Source organism: Callithrix jacchus, chromosome 5 (genome assembly GCF_049354715.1).
Source record: "Callithrix jacchus isolate 240 chromosome 5, calJac240_pri, whole genome shotgun sequence".
In the NCBI taxonomy this organism is placed as follows: domain Eukaryota; kingdom Metazoa; phylum Chordata; class Mammalia; order Primates; family Cebidae; genus Callithrix; species Callithrix jacchus.
In genome coordinates, this window is record NC_133506.1 from 25,473,507 (window position 1) to 25,493,187 (window position 19,681).

The 19,681-nt window shown below is 40.7% G+C and overlaps 2 protein-coding genes across 11 annotated transcripts in view; one reads left to right on the top strand and one right to left on the bottom strand.

Moving 5' to 3' along the window:
* The window catches only part of DZANK1 (double zinc ribbon and ankyrin repeat domains 1), an 86,933-nt gene extending 86,350 nt beyond the window's left edge, over window positions 1–583 (bottom strand). For all 3 annotated transcript variants that reach the window (XM_078371444.1, XM_078371437.1, XM_078371435.1), the window contains exon 1: window positions 237–583. The gene's annotated coding sequence lies outside the window, so the exon portion shown is untranslated. The remainder of the gene's footprint in view (window positions 1–236) is intronic.
* POLR3F (RNA polymerase III subunit F) lies at window positions 323–19,538 on the top strand. 8 transcript variants are annotated; one of them, XM_008995807.5, is made up of 10 exons: window positions 323–536; window positions 1,401–1,518; window positions 5,949–6,016; window positions 6,346–6,366; window positions 6,496–6,563; window positions 8,839–8,951; window positions 14,452–14,595; window positions 14,815–14,922; window positions 16,549–16,740; window positions 18,070–19,538. In XM_008995807.5, exons 2-10 carry the CDS (start codon window positions 1,462–1,464, stop codon window positions 18,145–18,147), a joined length of 849 nt encoding a protein of 282 aa, XP_008994055.1. In that variant the 5' UTR covers window positions 323–536; window positions 1,401–1,461; the 3' UTR covers window positions 18,148–19,538. The 8 variants fall into 8 exon arrangements, with proteins under 8 accessions (XP_008994055.1, XP_008994054.1, XP_078227589.1 ...); XM_008995806.5 differs by having other exon boundaries at window positions 323–502; XM_078371463.1 differs by lacking the exon at window positions 6,346–6,366.
* Window positions 19,539–19,681: the final 143 nt, after the last annotated feature.

Sequence of the window (19,681 nt, forward strand, 5' to 3'; positions counted from 1 at the left end):
AGCAGGGCAGATGATTAGCGGAAACGCAGCATCTTAGCAACTAGCCCCGCCCCTGCCTCGCCGCAGGGAGACTGGTACCCGCCTGGAGGTCCTTTCCCAGGGCTTTCCAATAGGCATCTAAGAATATTCCTTCACAGAGTTGCAAAGTGCTAAAAGTTGGCTTCCCAACTCAGAATGAAGGAAACAAGCTTGTGCGTCCTATGGGCATTGACATTCTGGAAAACAAGAATAAGAACCTGTAACGGCGCCTATAAGTAGGAAGGAGCAGGCGCGGCTTGGCCACCTCCCACCGAAAGGCAAGGAAGGACCGGCTGCGACACGAGGAAGAAGGCCCCTTGCTCTTGGCCGAGCGCTTTCCTCTACTGATTCCCCGGGTTCTCCGGCTTGCTAGTGGGCTGCTCAGTGCGTCTTTTCCCGCAGACGTCAGGAACTGGGCCCTCATGGCGGAGGTGAAGGTGAAGGTGCAGCCGCCCGACGCGGATCCGGTCGAAATAGAAAACAGGTAAACCAGGGAGGCCGGTCGAAATAGAAAACAGGTAAACCAGGGAGGCTCCGGCTTGGGACTCCCGCTTTTTGGGAAGTCGTGATGATGCGCTTCCTTTCAACTTTGACGTGATCAATACTTTGAGAGGAGATCCTCGACTTTCCTTCCCCGTAGAACACTTGAATGCATGTTCTGATCCAGGATCGCTCATGTCAGTAAGGGAACGTCTACGACAAAACGTTTAGGCAGAGTTAGGGCACAGTTGGTGATTACGAAGCAACATTAAGCCAGGTGGTTTCAGTGCAGTATTGAACGCAAGACTTTTAGGGCACCCAAGGCCTCTGCCACTTTTATATTCTTTGCCAGGCACTGCCACTCTTAGATTCTCATGTAGTTTTGAAAGACCCAACTTTCTCAAACTTAAGAATAATACATTTGTTGATCCTGTTGACTAGGTGAAGACGTTGACTTATTTTTGTTTGGTAGGTATGATTCCCATAACAGGCCCCCATTATGGGGAATTGTCATAACAAATTTTGGCTTCCCACCAGAAACATCTGCATTTGCTTCCTGCTTGCAGGTTTATGGCTTAACTTTGTCATACTTATTATATGAGAAAATTGAAGTGTCAGCTTTAATATTTTTTCTGTGATTTCATTAGATTTTTGCTCTGATTTAAAGTTCATATTAGTGAGGAAAAGAAATAGTCTTCTTAAATAACAATAATACTGTAAACATGTATTTAGAAATAATCTTCAATTTCTAACATGCTTTAATCCAAAACCATCACAGAAACCCAGATTGTCTGCCAAATGTGAAAAAGGCCCAATTTCAAACTATTCTGCTTGTATTTTTACCCCCACTGTCTCTTGAAGCAGGTAACCATGAAGAGTAACATTAATACCTTTGTTTCTAGGATTATAGAATTATGTCACCAGTTCCCTCATGGAATCACAGACCAAGTAATTCAGAATGAAATGCCTCATATAGAAGCCCAGCAGCGGGCAGTAGCCATCAATAGGTTGTTGTCTATGGTAAGGTGAATCTAAGTAATTACTGATATGCTGATTATCATTGTGATGGTTAATTTCATGTCAACTTGGCTAAGATACAGGATTCCTAGATACCTAAACATTTTATTGGAGTGTGTGTGAAGGTGTTTCTGGAAGAGATTAGCATTATGAATTGGTGAACTGAGTAAAGTAGATGTGGGTTCATTGTGGACGAGCATCATCCAATCCATTCAGGGTCTAGATAGAACAAAGTGGCAGAGGAAGATTGAATTCACTCTTTGAATTCTATCTTGAGCTGGGCTATGGATCTCATGCCCTCAGCACTCCTGGTTCTCAGACCTTCAGACTTGGACTGGCATCTACACCATCAGCTCTCTGCTCTCAGGCCTTTGATCTCCAACACCAACTTTCCTGGGTCTCCAGTTTGCAAAGGGCAAATCATGGGATTCCTCAGCCTTCATAATCACAGAGCAAATTCCTTATACTGAATCTTTCAAGAGAGAGATGTATCCTATTGGTTCTGTTTCTCTGGAGAACCCTAATACAGCAGTCATAAAACAAGAAAGTGTGTTAGGTTTGATTGATAAGACTCTAAGCTAGGAAACAGCTCAAACTGCCTGAATTGAAAAAAGAAGAAATAATTATGCATTATGAGACAAATGAAGTAAATGTATTATAACTGTTGTATTTATTAATTGCCACTGCCATACATAGTAGGCATAGTCTGTTCTCACCTTCTGTTTGCTTCCTGCTGCTAGTGTTGGGCCATTTCCTATGAAATATACCATCTCCTCCACCCCCCATCAGCCCCCGATTTTTCTGTTGTCACAGAGCCGAGTCATCAGGGTTTCATTCTCCACATTGTCACTCTGAGCATTTCAGGAAGCAAGAATGAGTCCAGTTGAACGAAGAATGCTGGGCCTTGGGGAGGAAGTGCAGCCTTAGCCCCCAGTGGCATCATGGTGGAATTTATCAGTAAAGCCATTCTCTGACTGTCCAGAAACAAACAAACAAGACTGTCTAAAAACCCACCTAGTGGGGCCCCATGCTCTAAATCTCTCCCTGTTTCATCTTCAAAACATCCTTTTCCTGAGAGCATTGCAGTTTGGCTTCAGTAGCAATTAGGTTAAATAGTTATATGCCAAGGCCTCATCTGAAAGACTGATTTGTTTTTGTGTGTGTGTGTTTTTTGTTTTTGTTTTTTTCTTTTTAGTTCATCAATTTCTTCTCAGAAAGACTGATTTGTTTTTTAAGTCTACTAGGCTTATTTGATTTCCAAGGGCTCTGGATGTGGAGATTTGGGGTCAGGTGAATCTTTTCTTAAACCTTTCCCATCAGTTTTCTAGCTCAAGGGTTGCCAAACTTTTTCTACAAAGTGCCAGCGAGTGTATGTTTCAGGCTTTGTGAGCCATATGGTTTCTGTCACAACTACTATCATTTTAGCAGGAAGTAGCTGTGGTCGATGATACATAAACAAACGGCTACAGCCAGGTCCCAACAAAACTTTATAAAAACAAGCTGTGGACTGGGCACGGTGGTTCATGCCTGTAATCCCAACACTTTGGGAGGCTGAGGCAGGCAGATCACGAGGTCAGGAGTTCGAGACCAGCCTGGCCAACATGGTGAAACCCTGTCTCTACTAAAAATACAAAAAATTAGCCAGGCATGTGGTACACACCTATAATCCCAGCTACTCAGGAGGCTGAGACAGGAGAATTGCTTGAACCCAGGAAGTGGAGGTTGCAATGAGCTCAGATTGCACCACTGCCACTCTAGCCTGGACAACAGAGCAAGACTCTATCTTAAAAAAAAAAAAGCAAACGATCTGAACCTCACCAAACTAGGAAAGTTAGTTGTCTTTTCTCACCCATATCTTCTGATCTTTAGGAAAGTTGTGGCCAGGCATGGTGGCTCACGCCTGTAATCCCAGTACCTTGAGAGGCCAAGGCACGCAGATCACGAGGTCAGGAGTTTGAGACCAGCCTAACCAACATGGTGAAACCCCATCTCTACTAAAAATACAAAAGTTAGCCGGGTATGGTGGCGCATGGCTGTGATCCCAGCTATTCAGGAAGCTGAGGCAAGAGAATCTCTTGAACCCGGGAGGCAGAGGTTGTGGTGAGCCAAGATTGTGCCATTGCATCCAGCCTGGGCAACAAGAGCGAAAAAAAAAAAACAAGCTGTGGAGCAGATTGCTGACTGCTGTTCTAACCCAAGAGCAAAGGAATGTTGCTGACTTTTAGTTATTTCATTGTGGTGAAGGTCTTCACCTCTAGGAAGGATAGAGGAAGAGGTTTCAGGAGGTTGTGGCAGTGGAAAAAGTTCTTTTTTTCTTCTGATCCCCCTCTCAGCTTTTTCCTTATGACTGAAAATCATCTTCAGCACCTCTCTTTCACCACCTCTGCCACCACCAACCCACTGTGAGTGCTATGGCTATAGGCTGTATGTAAGTAGTAGTAGAGCTATCAAAGGATATTAAGAAAGAGAGTGATTAGCAATCATGAAGGGTTTCTGATTTTAGCTCTAAAAACAGTTCTTAAACTTGCTCTCCACACCCCCTTCATTTCTATTCCTGGTACTGCATCATGTTCAGGCTCATACCTGGACAGTTGCAGTAGCATCTTACCTGGCTTCCATGACTCTGTCTCAGAGAAGCCAGCCTGATTTGGGATTACAGACATGAGCCACTGCGCCTGGCCCCTGATCTGTCTTTAATGCAGATATGACCATGGAAGTCTACCGCCTACAATTTGTTTATACTGGAGATTCAAGTTCAGATTCCTCGGTTTACAACATTGAGTCCCTGCGTCCTCAACCAGCCTCATCTCCACCTCAAACGTTAGGTTTCAGGAGAAGCGGATTGTTTTTAGTTTCCTGCCGCATCATGCTGTTTCATGCCTTGGGACTCATGTTGTTCCCCTGCTTAGAAAGCTCTTCTTATTCTTCACGATGACTAACTCCTTGTTATTTTTTAGGGCTCGGCTCTGCCATTGTCTGCAGGAAGTCACTGAACCCCCTCAGGTTGTACCACAGCCTGTTCTCTGAGTATCCAACCTGGGAGTTCAGGGTGGCTTTACTTACCTCTATCTTAATGCCAGCCAGATGGGTATTGAAGTCAGCTGTGTGCTTCCCTTTTAGAATCTATGATGTTCCCCCAAACACCTATCATTACAGCTGGTACAGTACAAGTATTCAGCAAGTATTCATAAGCTGGATAAATGACCAAATAAAGTCTCTGGATTGGGCCTTGTAGTTCTAGTTTGCCACTTTGTGGGGTCAGGGAACAGAGGGAGTGTGTCACTGTTCATTCAGTATGCAAATCTATTTCCAAGTCTTGAGTGTCTATTTTGAAACAAGGGAATGGGCTTGGCATGGTGGCTCTCGCCAGTAATCCTAGCACTTTGGGAGGCTGAGGCGGGCAGATCCATTGAGGCCAGGAGTTTGAGACCAGCCTGGCCAACATGGTGTAACCCTGTCTCTACTAAATACAAAAGTCAGCCTGGTGTGGTGGCGCATACCTATAATCCCAGCTACTTGGGAGGCTGAGGTACGAGAATCGCATGAATCCTAGAGGCAGAGGTTGCAGTGAGCCGAGATCACACCATGGCACACCAGCCTGGTCTACAGAGCGAGACTCTGTCTCTAAATAAATAAATAAAGCGAGGGAATGATTGTCCCTCTCAACTATAGCTTTCTAGATCTTCCAGAACCTAATGGTATAACTTTCTGGGTTCTCTTAAGTTTGAACCCAAGGAAATTAAGGAGGTATGACAGATAATATTTTACTTTTGATTTGCTATATAAAAACAATACTACTCTAGTCCTTTTATTCATTGGCCGACATCAGCAAATGTCACTATTAACCTTTTTCGTTTTGTTTTTTGTTTTTTCAGGATAGAGTCTCGCCCTGTCACCCAGGTTGGAGTGCAGTGGTGCAGTCACAGCTCAGCCTGCCAAGTAGCTGAGTGCCACTGCACCTGGCTACTTTTTGTATTTTTAATAGAGACTGGGTTTTGCCCTGTTAGCCAGGCTGGTCTCGAACTCCTGACCTCAAATGATCCACCCACCTCAGCCTCCCAAAGTGCTGGGATTACAGGTGTGAGCCACCATGCCCAGCCATTAACTTTATAAATTTTATTTTTCACTGTGCAACAGAATATGCCTATTTAGCCTTTATTTCAACTTTTTATTTTATATGTGTAATTGGATTTATTTGATTTTGAATATAGATTTTTATTCTCAGGCTTCTCTTTAAAAATTCTTTATGCATTGATCATATAACCAAGCCAAGATCTAGCATATAGGAAATTGTTAGTATTGATATTTTGAAAAATTTTGAGATTAAAGAGCAGGTTTTGAAAATTAAGAATGTTAAAGAATGCATCAACATTTGTCATTTGATTTAACATATCTCCAAAATAATTGACTCCTGTTTTCCACTGTGTTACTAGGGTCAGTTGGATCTCTTAAGGAGCAATACAGGCCTTTTATATAGAATAAAGGACTCTCAGAATGCTGGGTAAGTACCTGTTTTTCTAATTTTAAGAAAATTTTTATTATTGCAAAAGTAATGTATGTTTTGAGAATAAAGCTAATACAAAATTACATAAACCTGTCCTGTGTATGCCACCTATGATATATTCCATTTCCCAGAGGTAACTGCTTTTAATAATTTAGTACATAGCCTTTCTTCTGACTATAATAAAATACACATAGATGATTGTATATTTATATATAATCTTTCTTTTTTTTTTTAAACAAAAATGGAATCATGCTATCCATTCTGTTTTGCAACTTGTTTTTTTCACTTACTGTATCTTGGACATCTTTACATGTTGGTACACACAGCTCTGTCTCATTCTTTTTAAGGTAAGCCTCTTCTTTTGGTAAATATGTCACTGTGGTGACCCTGTCTGCTCATTTTGTTTAAGTAGTGATGTAGATTATTAGATTATCCTATAGTCTGTACCTTATTAATTTTACTTTATTCCCCTGCAGTAAAATGAAGGGATCAGATAACCAAGAAAAGCTAGTATATCAAATCATAGAGGATGCAGGAAATAAAGGTAAGCATGTGAAGGATGAGGCAGAAAAACAACATTGTTTTTGGAACTAGATATAGGGACCCAGATCTCAGCTTCCCAGGGTAGAGCTCGGTGAACAGAGTATGTTGAGGAAGGGAATAGAACATACAAGTATAACATGCATGTGCTTGAAGGACACCCGAGTAAGGCCACTGTTGCCTTGCAAGAGACAAGAACTAGAGGGGTGTGGCCAGAGATGGAAAAAGACTTCTGAATTCTGAGTCACATGACTGTTTTATCTATTCAAAATAAATAAAACTTAAGTTTTTAAAAAAGAAATTCTTATATTGTAGCTATATGACCATGGACAAGATACTTAAACTTTGTGAGCTTCAGTTTCTTCATCTTATCTATAAACTGTGGATGCTGACACCTCTCGTTTTTACAGGGACCGAAAGGAAAGCTGGAGTGGTGTAGCAATGTCTTAACAGAAGTCCCTCAGCAGCTACACTTCCCCGTCTACCCACTTGAAGGACTGTATCTAGATTGCAATCCTAAGTTACAATAATTTAGGATCTATTTGATTCATTGATATTAGCTTGAAAAATTGTGATATCGGAAATTATATAACTAATTCTTATATTTATTAAAATATAAATTTTTTACCATTTAAAAAAAATAGTCCTATGAGAAAGCCATTCTGCATATTTTTTTAATCTTCCTATCTCATTAGACCACTACACTGGGAAGAAAATAAAGCAAAATATTTCCATACATCCCTTTTCCATATATAACACTTATTTCTGGGCCAAGCACAGTGAATCATGCCTGTAATCCTAGCACTTTGGGAGGCTGAGGTGGGCGGATTGCCTGAGCTCAGTAGTTTGAGATGAGCCTGGGTAACACAGTGAAACCTTGTCTCTACAAAAAAACAAAACAAAACAAAAAAAAACCACTTATTTGAAAAAGAAATAATTGCTTCTCACACAGGGCTTTTAGCAGCCATAAGAACCCTAGACTTCTTTTTCCATCTCACAAATACAATGTTGTATAAATAATGAATTACATGCATGCAGACACTCATCTAAAGAGTGTTTTTGTCCTAGTTGAAGATGGTAGTTGACCTTGACCCAAATTTGTTTTTCACATTTACAATCTAAAATGAAAATATCAGAAAACACAGATTAGGGTACAGAAGATGATGGAAGGCAATGATATAAGTTAATCAGTTGCAGCCATGATTTTTCCTTCCATTTCAAAAATGTCCTTTTCTTTTCTTTTTTTTTTTTTGTTCGAGTCTTGCTCTGTTACCCAGGCTGGAGTGCAATGGCTCGATCTCAGCTCACTGCAACCTTCGCCTCCCAGGTTCAAACAATTCTCGTGCCGAGGCAAACAATTCTTTGCCTCCCGAGTAGCTGGGACTACAGGTGCACACCACCAGACTGGGCTAATTTTTGTTGTATTTTTAGTAGAGATGAGGTTTCATCATGTTGGCCAGGCTGGTCTTGAACTCCCAGGTGATCCACCTGCCTCAGCCTCTTAAAGTGCTGATAGTACAGGCATAAGCCACTGTCCCCAGCCCTTTTCATAAATTTTTTAAAAATGTGCCACACTGGGATTCCAAGAAATTTCTAGTTAGAATTTATAAATCATTAAAATAAGTCTTATAAAGCATTAGACTTACCGCTTAGCATATTTTTGCTACTTTAGCCAAGGTTCTTACCTCTAAGTCATTTCATTTTTATTGTTAGCTTGCTTTTTTGTTGTTGTTGTTAATCAATGAGAGCTTGTTGTGTTGCTCAGGTTGGCCTTGAACTCATGGCCTCGCCTCCTCAAGCGCCAGGACAACTAGCCGGAGCCACCGCGGCCCCCTGTTGTTCGCTTTATACTGCTAGCTTTGGAATGAGGCAGAAGCGAAGAGGAATAAAATTAAAAATCCGTGAAAACCGCTGGGCACAGTGGCACATGCCTGTAGTCCCAGCTACTGGAAGGCTGAGGTGGGGAATTGCTTGAGCTCAGGAGTTCTGGGCTGTAGTATGCTATGCCGATCGGGTGTCCGCACTAAGTTTGGCATCAATATGGTGACCTCCCGGGAGCAGGGGACCACCAGGTTGCCTAAGGAGGGTGAACTGGCCGAGATTGGAAACAGCAGGTCAAAAAAACTCCGTGTTGATCAGTAGTGGGATTGTGCCTGTGAATAGCCACTGTGCTCCAGCCTGGGCAACAGAGCAAGACCCTGTCTCTTAAAAAAAAAAAAAAAGAAAAGAAAAATCCATGAAAACTGTAGTTCAACTTATTTTACTTTACTTCCTCATAGGAATATGGAGCAGAGATATCCGCTATAAAAGTAACTTGCCATTAACAGAAATCAACAAAATTCTGAAGAATTTGGAAAGTAAAAAGCTTATCAAAGCTGTTAAGTCTGTAGCAGTGAGTAATCCTTTCCTCAAATATCCACTTACATATGTTGCTTCAAGTTTTTATTCTTGAAGTTATATCTTGATTTAGAACAGCTGGTCAAAAAAGACTTAAAAATTTAAGTCTGGATTAAGTTGGTTTGGAGATAGTGCTTAGACTTGTCCCTACATAGTTCTTGATTTCTCACCCGCTCAAAAATCTAAAACTATTTGACTATTTTCGGTGAAGAATCTTTGGAACCGTGAACACTTTTCCCAGATTCTGTGATGTGTAAGATAATTTACTTTATCCTGACATATTAGCTTTCTCATTCAACAAAGTGTTTGCTGTGTGCCAGGCACTGTTCTGAGTGCTTGAGATACTTTAATGAACAAGTCATAGAAAGATCCCTGCCTTGGTGGAGCTTCTCTTCCAGTATACGTGTGTTTTTCCTCCTGCTCATCCTGCCCCACCTCTGTTCCAGAGCTGGCTTCCTGAGGGACATCTGCCCCTGACCTCACTGATGTACACATCAGAGGAACTGAGATTACCCTAGAATAAAGTCTGCTTCAGTACACATTTCACAAAAATTAAAGCTATATGCCAAGCATGGTGGCTCACGCCTGTAATCCCAGCATTTTGGGAGGCTGAGGCAGGCGGATCTCCTGAGGTCAGGAGTTCAAGACCAGCCTGGCCAACGTGGTGAAACCCCATCTCTACTAAAAATACAAAAATTAGCCAGGCGTGGTGGCAGACCCCTGTAATTCCAGCTACTCAGAAGGCTGAGGCAGGAGAATCTCTTGAACCCCAGAGGGAAGTGCAGTGAGCTGAGATTGCACCACTGCACTCCATCCTGGCAGACAAGAGCAAGATTGAGTCTTTAAAAAGAAAGAAAAAAGTATTCAAGCTATAATTCAAATTTGATCATTTCAAAGCTGTTAAGTCTGTGGCATTAAGTAGACCTTTCCTCAAATATCCACTTAGATATGTTGCTTCAAGTTTTTATTTTTGAATGAAACAAGAATTATAAGAATTATAACATCAATTATAAGAATTTGATGCTCATCTTTATCAAGTGATATTTATGCCATACCACTTCTCTCATGTAGAATAGCATTTCCCTTCCACATTGTTTAATGGATAATTTCAAAAATATACAAAGGTAGAAAAAATAATATAAAGAATCCCTGTGTATCCATGACCTAGCCTCATTTTGCCAGTCTTCCTTCTACATCTTTATGTTTAAATAACAGTTTTGCTGCAATATGATTTAGCATTCACACCACGGAATTCATCCTTTTAAAGTGTAAAATCTTTGGATTTCCAGTCACTGGTTTTTACTGTAAGAGTTGTGCAACCATCACCACTGTCCTAATTTTAGAACATTTTGATCACCCCAAAATGTGGGCACTAGTATTTGTTTCCCAGCCTCTCTTTCCACAGGCCCTAACAACCACGAATTTATTTTCTGCCTTTATAGATTTTGTGTATTCTGGACAGTTCCTATAAATGGAATAATAGGATACGTAGCCTTTTGGGTATGACTACTTTTACTTAGCATGATGTTTTCAAGCTTTATCCATATTGTACTTCATTTCTTTGGGTTTCACCATGTTGGCCAAGATGGTCTCAATCTCTTGACCTCATGATCTGCCGGCCTCGGCCTCCCAAAGTGCTGGGATTGCAGGCATGAGACACCATGCCCGGCCACCTTCTTATTGCCAATTAAAATTCCATTATACAGATATATATAACTTTTCATTCATTCATCTGTTGGTGAACTTCTGTGTCTTTTTAAGACTTAAAATAATCTTGGACCTAAGTGTAAAGTATAAACTTAAAACTTTTTAAAGAAAACATAGAAAATCTACATGACCTTGGCTTTGTTAATAAATTGTTGGACCACAACTCCAACAGTAGCCTGTGAAAGAAAAAGTTGTTAAGTTGGAGTTTATCAAAATTTTTTGAAAACCTCTGCTTTGCAAGATACTGTTAAGAGAATGAAAAGACAAGTTACATACTAGAAGATATTTGCAAATTACATATTTGATAAAGGACTTGTCTCCAAAATATGCAAAGAACTCCTAAAATTCAACAATAAGAAAACAATACTTGGGGACACCGAGGCAGGTTGATCACCTGACATCAGAAGTTCAAGACCAGCCTCACCAACATGGTGAAACCCGGTCTCTACTAAAAATGCAAAACTAGCCTGGCATGGTGGCACATGTCTATCCCAGCTACTTGGGAAGCCGAGGCAGGAGAATCACTTGAACCCAAGAGGCAGAGGTTGCTATGAGCTAAGATTGCACCATTGCACTCCAGCCTGGTCAACAAAAGAAACTCCATCTCAGGAAAAAAAAAAAATGAGCAAAAGATCTGAACTTCATCAAAGAAGATAAACGGATGGCAGATAAGCATATGAAAAGATGCTTTATGGCCAGGCGCGGTGGCTCACGCCTATAATCCCAGCACTTTGGGAGGCCGAGGCAGGTGGATCACGAGGTCAAGAGATGGAGACCACCCTGGTCAACAAGGTGAAACCCTGTCTCTACTGAAAATACAAAAATTAGCTGGGCATGGTGGTGCGCGCCTGTAGTCCCAGCTACTCAGGAGGCTGAGGCAGGAGAATTGCCTGAACCCAGAAGGCAGAGGTTGCAGTGAGCCGAGATCGTGCCATCGCACTCCAGTCTGGGTAACAACAGCGAAACTCCATCTCAAAAAAAAAAAAAAAAAAAAAAAAGAAACAAAAGATGCTTTACATTATTTTTCATTAGAGAACTGCAAATTAAAATACAATTTAGTGTAGTCAGATACCACTACACACCTATTAGAATAACTAAAATCTAAAAATCGGTAATACCACATGCTGACAAGATATAGAGCGAGAGGAACACTCATACATTGCTAAGAATGCAACATGGTACAGCCCCTTTGTAAAAAAGTTGGGTAGGTTTTTTTTGGTTTTGTTTTCTTGAGACAGTCTCTATCCAACTGATTTGAAAACTTAAGTCCACATAACCACATGAATATTTATAGCAGCTTTATTCATAATCAGAAACTGGAAGCAGTCAAGGTGTCAACAGGTGAATGGATAAACAAACCAGAATATTCTGTTATAAAAAGAAATAAGCTATCATGAAAAGATATGAGTAAATCTTAAATGCGTATTGCTAAGTAAAAGAAGCCAGTCCAAAAAGGCTGCATACTTTATAATTCCAACTATATGACATACTGGAAAAAGCAAAACTATGCAGACTAAAAAGATCAGGGGCAAGGGCCGGGTTGGTAGGGAAAGTTGAATAGGTGAATCATAAGAAATATTTTTAGGGTAATGAAACTATTCTGTATGACAACCAGATTTGGAAGCCTGCCCAAGCTTTGGTGTCCAAAGTTTTTATTATGGTTTCATTACACAGGCATGATTAATTGAATCTTTGGTCTTGTGAGTGAATTCAATCTCCAGCTCCTCTCCCCTCCCAAGAGATTGGACTGATGTCACATGGCCCAAAGCCCCGATCCTCTAAGCATGTGGTTGGTCTTTCCAGCGTGGACACTCCTATCCTGAAACTATTATAGAGTCTTTTCAGGAGTCATAAACCCAGGTGTTAGCATAAACTCAGGTGTGATCTAAGGGATTCACCATGAATAACAAGGCCTATTGTGGAAGTTACGTCCCAGGAAAAAGGGACAAAGTCTAGCCAATTTTTTTTTTTTGAAACATGGTCAGGCTCTGTCACTCAGGCTGGAGTGCAGTGGGATAATCACAGCTCACTGCAGCATCAACCTCCTGGCCTCAAGCCATCCTCCCACCATAGCTAGCTGGGACTTCAGGCACATGCCACCATGTCCAACTATTTTTTTTTTTTTTTTTTTGAGATGGGAGTCTTGCTATGTCGCCCAGGCTGGAGCGCAGTGGCACGATCTTGGCTCATCATAACCTCCACCCCTTGGCTCGAAGCAATTCTCCTGCCTCAGCTTCCCGAGTAGCTGGGATTACAGGCACGTGCCACCATACTCAGCTAATTTTGTATTTTTAGTAGAGACGGGGTTTCTCCATGTTGGGCAGGCTGGTCTCGAACTCGTGACCTCATGATCTTCCCACCTCAGCCTGGGATTACAGGTGTGAGCCACTGCGCCCAGCCTAATTTTTTTTTATTTTTGTAGAGGCAGGGTTTTACCATGTTACCCAGGCCTGTCTTGAAATCCTAGACTCCAACATCTGCCCACTTCAGCCTCCCAAGGTGCTGGGATTACAGGCATGAGCCACAAGGCCTGGCTCAGATTCTTCATTAAACAACCTAGTGAAATCTGGTTTCCTCCCTGTTGGAGTGGGCAGTTGCAGATAAACAAGGAAAGTTAGAATGATCCACATAGCAATGGATCAGACTTGAAAACATCAGTACGGACTCTTGTGTAATTTAATATAAATAATAAAGATGGTTATATTTAGAAATATTGAGTATAGATATGTATATATACAGGGGTTAATATGCATACATAAATCTTGTGCTGCCGACTGAGAAGGCCTAGAATTGATGGCATCTCGATGGCAGTGAACACGTCTAGTGCTGCAATAAAATGAACATAGAGAAAATGCTCCTGCCATCTTGTAGTGCTGGAAAGTACGAAAATGCTAAAATAGGCAGGGACGGTGGCTCATGACTGTAATCCCAGCACTTTGGGAGGCCAAGGCAAATGGATAACCTGAGGTCAGGAGTTCAACACCAGCCTGGCTAACATGGTAAAACCCTGTCTCTACTAAAACTACAAAAATTAGCTGGGTGTGGTGGTAGGTGCCTGGAACCCCAGCTACTTGGGAGGCTGAGAAAGGAGAATCGCTCAAACCCCGGAGGTAGAGGTTGCAATGAGCTGAGATTGCACCACTGTACTCCAGCCTGGCCAACAGAGCAAGACCCTGTCTCAAAAAAAAAAAAAGGTACTAAAACACACACACTCTCTCTCTCTCTCTCTGTCTGTCTCTCTCTCTCTCTCTCTCTCTCTCTGAAGGGAGCATGTCAAAGGGTACAGGAACCAAATGAAAAGCTTCCAACGTGAGAATAACAATGAAGTATTGGAATGTAACTCAAAGTATAAAATAAATACTCATGAGTCCATAGTCATAGAAATAATGGTGTTTGAGAAATTGTCGCAACTGAAAGAAGCCTGAGAGATGACACCTAAATGTAGTATGATGTCCTGGATGGAATCCTGGAGCATAAAAAGGACATTTGGACTAATGAAATCTAATAAAGATTCGGATTTGCCACACTCGGCAACCCTTTGCTGTTTTTAGTTAGTAATGGCCTTTAGTTAGTCATGATTTATCAATATTAGTTCATTAATTGTGACAAGTGTACTGCACTAATACAAGACGTTAAAAATAGGGGAAACCGCATGGAGTATATAGGAGGTCTCTGTACCATCTTTGCAATAATTCTGTAAATGTTAAACTGTTTCAAAATCTAGGTGTTTTATTTTCATTTTTGAAAATTGTTATCTTAACACATGAACTGTGCATGTTCTCTCCTAGGCCTCAAAAAAGAAGGTGTATATGCTCTATAACCTGCAGCCAGACCGGTCTGTGACTGGTGGAGCCTGGTACAGTGACCAGGATTTTGAATCTGAATTTGTAGAGGTGCTTAACCAACAGTGTTTTAAATTTCTACAATCCAAGGTGAGGTATGATTGAGGAAACATCACTGCAAACTTTCTTTTAAAAAGCTTTTCATAAAGGATTTTAATCTTATTTATCATATTTTATAGGAATTAAAACCCTGAAATTGGAGATTTTTACTAAACAAAATAGGTTCTGCTGTTGGTTTGACTCAGTATAAATTATATTCAGAAAACATCAATATTCCTGCTTAGATTTCTTATATTTCAATCCTTATAGGCAGAAGCAGCACGAGAAAGCAAACAGAACCCAATGATACAAAGAAATAGTTCATTTGCCTCATCACATGAAGTGTGGAAATATATCTGTGAACTGGGAATTAGTAAGGTCAGAACTGAATTTCATCTTATTTTTTAAAACTTACTCTTCATCAGGGGAGGAAGGCAGCAAATCACACTGCCACATGTGTACCTATGTAACAATCTTGCATATTCTTCACATGTACCCCAAAACCTAAAATGCAGTAAATAAAAAAAAATATGGAATACTATTAAAAATAAAATAAAAATACCCATAATATCAAAGTCCAGAGAAAGTAAACAATAATATGGGCATGTGCTGTATTTTCAAAATTGTTTCTGCATACATTTTTATAAAAATTGGATGCAATTATATTCATAATACAGCTTTTGCTTATTACAATATATAATGGATTTTCATATCAGTAAATAAAGGTATTCAATTATTTAAAAAAATAAAAACTTACTCTTCATCACAAATTACAGTGTATTCCAAATGTGTATTTGACCCAGACTGTTTTTCTGAGATGATAGCTATGAACATTCTGCAGAATCCTCTTTGGGAAAATACTGTCCTGTAGCTTAGACAAAGCAGTCACTGCCGTTGGGCATTATCTGAACTGTTCTTGAGGGTGGGTCACAGAGCAGTAAAATGCAGGCCTGGCAGCTTGTTTCCCACCCAAATTCAAAAGTCTGACAAGTTCTTGACTTTCTCAGGGACATTTCAGCATATGTGACATTTTCTTAGAGATGTAAGTCAGTAGTAGCAGATTGTTTTGAAGACTTAATACATAAGGACACTGATGCTTTTTTTTTTTTTTTTTTTTAAGATAGGGTCTCATTTTGTTGCCCAGGCTGGTTTTGAACTGCTGGACTCAAGGTGATCCTCTTGCACTAGCCTCCCAAAGTGCTGGGATTATAGGAATGAGCCACTGTACCCTTTGACTTTTTTTTTTAAGGACACCAATGCTTTCACAGTGAAGAAATCAAAGTGACCATATGGACATCTCATTTTGATTTCCGGGGCCTCAGGTTTCTCATTTTAAAAAACTAGGAACTTGGACTATTTGATATCTAACGTGCCTTTTTGCTCAAGCATTTTATAATTCTCCACCAAATTCTTGCTAAAGAAATGCTACTTTTTTATGAGACTTCTAGATTTTACTTAGAAAGTAAAGATATCAGAAAGTGTCAAACACAGCATGAGCTTGGAGTTCTGTCCCTAGCATTTCAGTGGTTTGTGCCAACTTGGACTACTGTCTCTCCTCTTTGTGCTTTTAATTACTCCAACCTAGCATAGTGTTTCTCACATTTCACAACAGAATTGTGACCCTTTACTGTTTATTTATTTGAGACAGAGTTTTGCTCTTGTTGTCTAGGCTGGAGTGCAATGGCACAATCTCCTCTCACTGCAACCTCTGCCTCATGGGTTCAAGGCATTCTTCTGCCTCGGCCTCCCAAGTAGCTGGGATTAAAAGCGCCTGCCACCATGCCCAGCTAATTTTTGTATTTTTAGTAGAGATGGGGTTTTGCCATGTTGATCAGGCTGGTCTCGAACTCCTGACCTCAGGTGATCTACCCACCTTGGCCTCCCAAAGTGCTGGGATTATAGGCATGAGCCACTACACCTGGCAACCCTTTACTGTTTTTAACACCCTCCAAGTGGATGTCTCTCTGTCCTATTTGTTTCCTTTCTAATGTATCCCTTTTGTAGGTAGAGTTATCCATGGAGGACATTGAAACCATCCTGAATACACTCATTTATGATGGGAAAGTGGAGATGACAATCATCGCTGCAAAAGAAGGCACAGTTGGCAGTGTAGACGGACACATGAAACTGTACAGGGCAGTCAATCCAATTATCCCGCCCACGGGTTTGGTCCGGGCACCTTGTGGACTCTGCCCGGTGAGTTCAAGTGGCTTCACTTTACACTTGCCTGCCCCAGGGTACAAGTGCCACATTAAGAAACAGAACATGCACACCGGTTTTCTCAGACTCAACAGTTGACCAAGAGCTGTTCAAACCTCCATGAAACCTTGCTGAACAGACCTTTAATGAACAAATCATTGCTTTATATCATTCCTTTTTTTTTTTTTTAATTTGAGAGAGAATCTCACTCTATTCCCCCAGACTGGAGTACAGTCACATGATCTTGGCTCACTGCAACTCCACTTCCCAGGTTCAAGCAATTCTCCTACCTCAAGTCTCCCAAGTACCTGGGTTTATAGGCATCCACCACTGTGCCCAGCTAAGTTTTTGTATTTTTAGTGGAGATAGAGTTTCACCATGTTGGCCAGGCTGGTCTTGAACTCCTGACCTCAGGTGATCCGCCCACCTGGGCCTCCCAAAGTGATGGGATTACAGGCATGAGCCACCACACCTGGCCCCCTGCTTTACATTCTTTCTTGGAATAACCACGTTAAGGATGTTTGCGTTTTCTGCTCTTGGCCTTGAAATAGGGCAGAAAATGAGATTTTTTAAGAACCTGCCTTGGGCCAGATATCCTTGATGATTTCCATGGGTGGTCTCATCAGTCCTCCTTACGTTCTTGAAGCTAGTGGTGTTATTTCTCCTTAAATAGGTTTAGGAAGACCTAGGGGCATACAGCTTAGGAGTAACCAGATTCAAACCCAGAGATTATGTCTTTCCCCTGCAGCATGTCTCAACACTCCTCCTTTATTCATTCCCAGCTTTTATAAGTGCCAGCTCTATGCTCTAGGCACTAAGGATAGAGGGCAAGAGATACTATCCCAGTCCTCATGGCATTTGTAGCACTCATGAGCCTGTGTGTGTTTTATGTCATTATACCAGACTCTGTCTATCTGTCTAAGCTCTCTGTGCCCTGGTTTCAATCCCTAGACAAAAGGCTACCGTATTAGGAATTCTATTTTGTACCCTTCACAGAAAGGTAGCAAACATAAAACATTCGATTAATCAAAATTAAGTAATTCATGTGTATAGGTCGCCCTTCCTGTATCCTGTGTTACCTGCTGATAGCCTTTTGCCCAGTGGACAGGTGAGCATGGTCATCTTAATGCCACAGTAAAAGGCCTCTCTCCTAACTTCTCCTAATTTGATGATCACAAAGAGCAGGCCCTATTATAGTATGTTCTTAAATACAGGCCTAATCCCTTTCCATTTGAAAGTTTTGTTTTTAATTTTGTTTTAAAGAAGTGGTTGGGTCTTAGATATTTTAAAACTTTAGTTTGAATATAATTTTTTTCTTTTTTAAAGGTTTTTGATGACTGCCATGAAGGTGGTGAGATTTCACCGTCTAACTGTATTTACATGACAGAGTGGCTCGAATTTTAATAGAGAGCTATGAACTTTACTGACATTTTGCAAATTAAGTTACTTTGGGAGCAGATAATTTAATTCATGATGGAACATCAAATCTCCTTGACAGCAAACTTCACAATAATGGATATAGACTTGCAGCTATGAAAACATACTTTTTTATTTATGAAGACTAAATTTATATTGGTAAAGTAGCCAGTAGAATATGAAAGAAATAAGGTTAGTAGTGAAATTCATTCTTCAAAAAATAAAACACTTTGAAACTCTGGAGAGGACCACATCTTTCAAGACTTCTGATGGGTCAAGGAAAAAGATGCCAACATACCCATATTTACCAAGTACTATAATGGCCAGAGTATAAAAATGTCCTTTTAAAAGTTATTTATTAAGTTCTTCGTTGGAAGTGTTTTTAATACCTGGTTCACTACCACCATTTCTGTTTTCTACTTTCTCAGTGGTTTCATTTAAAAGAAATTAAAAGTGGTTAAAGGCAGGAATAGCAAAGGGGTTTATGCAAACCTGGGGTATGACTTGACTAGGGGAGAGTGGAACATGCCTTTTCCACACATTATTAATTCCTTTTATATCAGAAATATTCTTTTAGATTATGCTACCATACTTACTTCAAACCCAATCACTACTGTCAAGGATATATTTTCAGTACATAAATATTATCATTTTCGGCCGGGCGTGGTGGCTCAAGCCTGTAATCCCAGCACTTTGGGAGGCCGAGGCGGGTGGATCACGAGGTCAACAGATCGAGACCATCTTGGTCAACATGGTGAAACCCCGTCTCTACTAAAATTACAAAAAATTAGCTGGGCACGGTGGTGCGTGCCTGTAATCCCAGCTGCTCGGGAGGCTGAGGCAGGAGAATTGCCTGAACCCAGGAGGCGGAGATTGCAGTGAGCCGAGATCGCGCCATTGCACTCCAGCCTGGGTAACAAGAGCGAAACTCCATCTCAAAAAAAAAAAAAAAATTATCATTTTCATCCTAAAGAGAATATTTTCACTGTTCCTTCTTTAAGTCTTATGTTTCACTCTGTAACTCAAATGTATTCTGTGCTAGAATTTTCCCTAGATTCTTATTTAATGTCTGCAGTAGACGAATGTTTGTGTGCCCCCAAAATTCTAATGTTGATATCTCATTTTCAGTGTGATGGTATTTGGAGGTAGGGCTTTGGGAAGTAATAGGTCAGGAGAGTAAGACCCTCATGAATGGGATTAGTGCACGTATAAAAAGAGACCCAGAGAGCTCCATCACCCCTTCTGCAATGTGAGAGAGAGAAGACAGCCATCTGTGAACCAGGAAGTGGGTCCTCACCAGAAAACAAATCTGTAAGCCCCTTGATCTTGGACTTCCCAGCCTCCAATATTATGAGAAATAAATTTCTATTGTTGATAAACCACCAGTCTACCGTATTCTGTTATAGCATTAACTAAAACTAAAACTGTTCCATGCCCTCCATTCACACTTTGAGGGGGGTAACATTTTTGTTTTCTTACTCTGTTTTAGATGTATTTCCCTTCCTTATTCTGTTCTAAAAGT

Bases quoted from the DNA above. Each gene is read 5' to 3' on its own strand.
- POLR3F (XM_008995806.5), top strand. From the start codon at position 441: ATGGCGGAGGTGAAGGTGAAGGTGCAGCCGCCCGACGCGGATCCGGTC. The intron at 14,596-14,814 runs GTGAGGTATGAT...CAATCCTTATAG, and splicing joins TTAAATTTCTACAATCCAAG to GCAGAAGCAGCACGAGAAAG. The intron at 14,923-16,548 runs GTCAGAACTGAA...TCCCTTTTGTAG, and splicing joins GTGAACTGGGAATTAGTAAG to GTAGAGTTATCCATGGAGGA.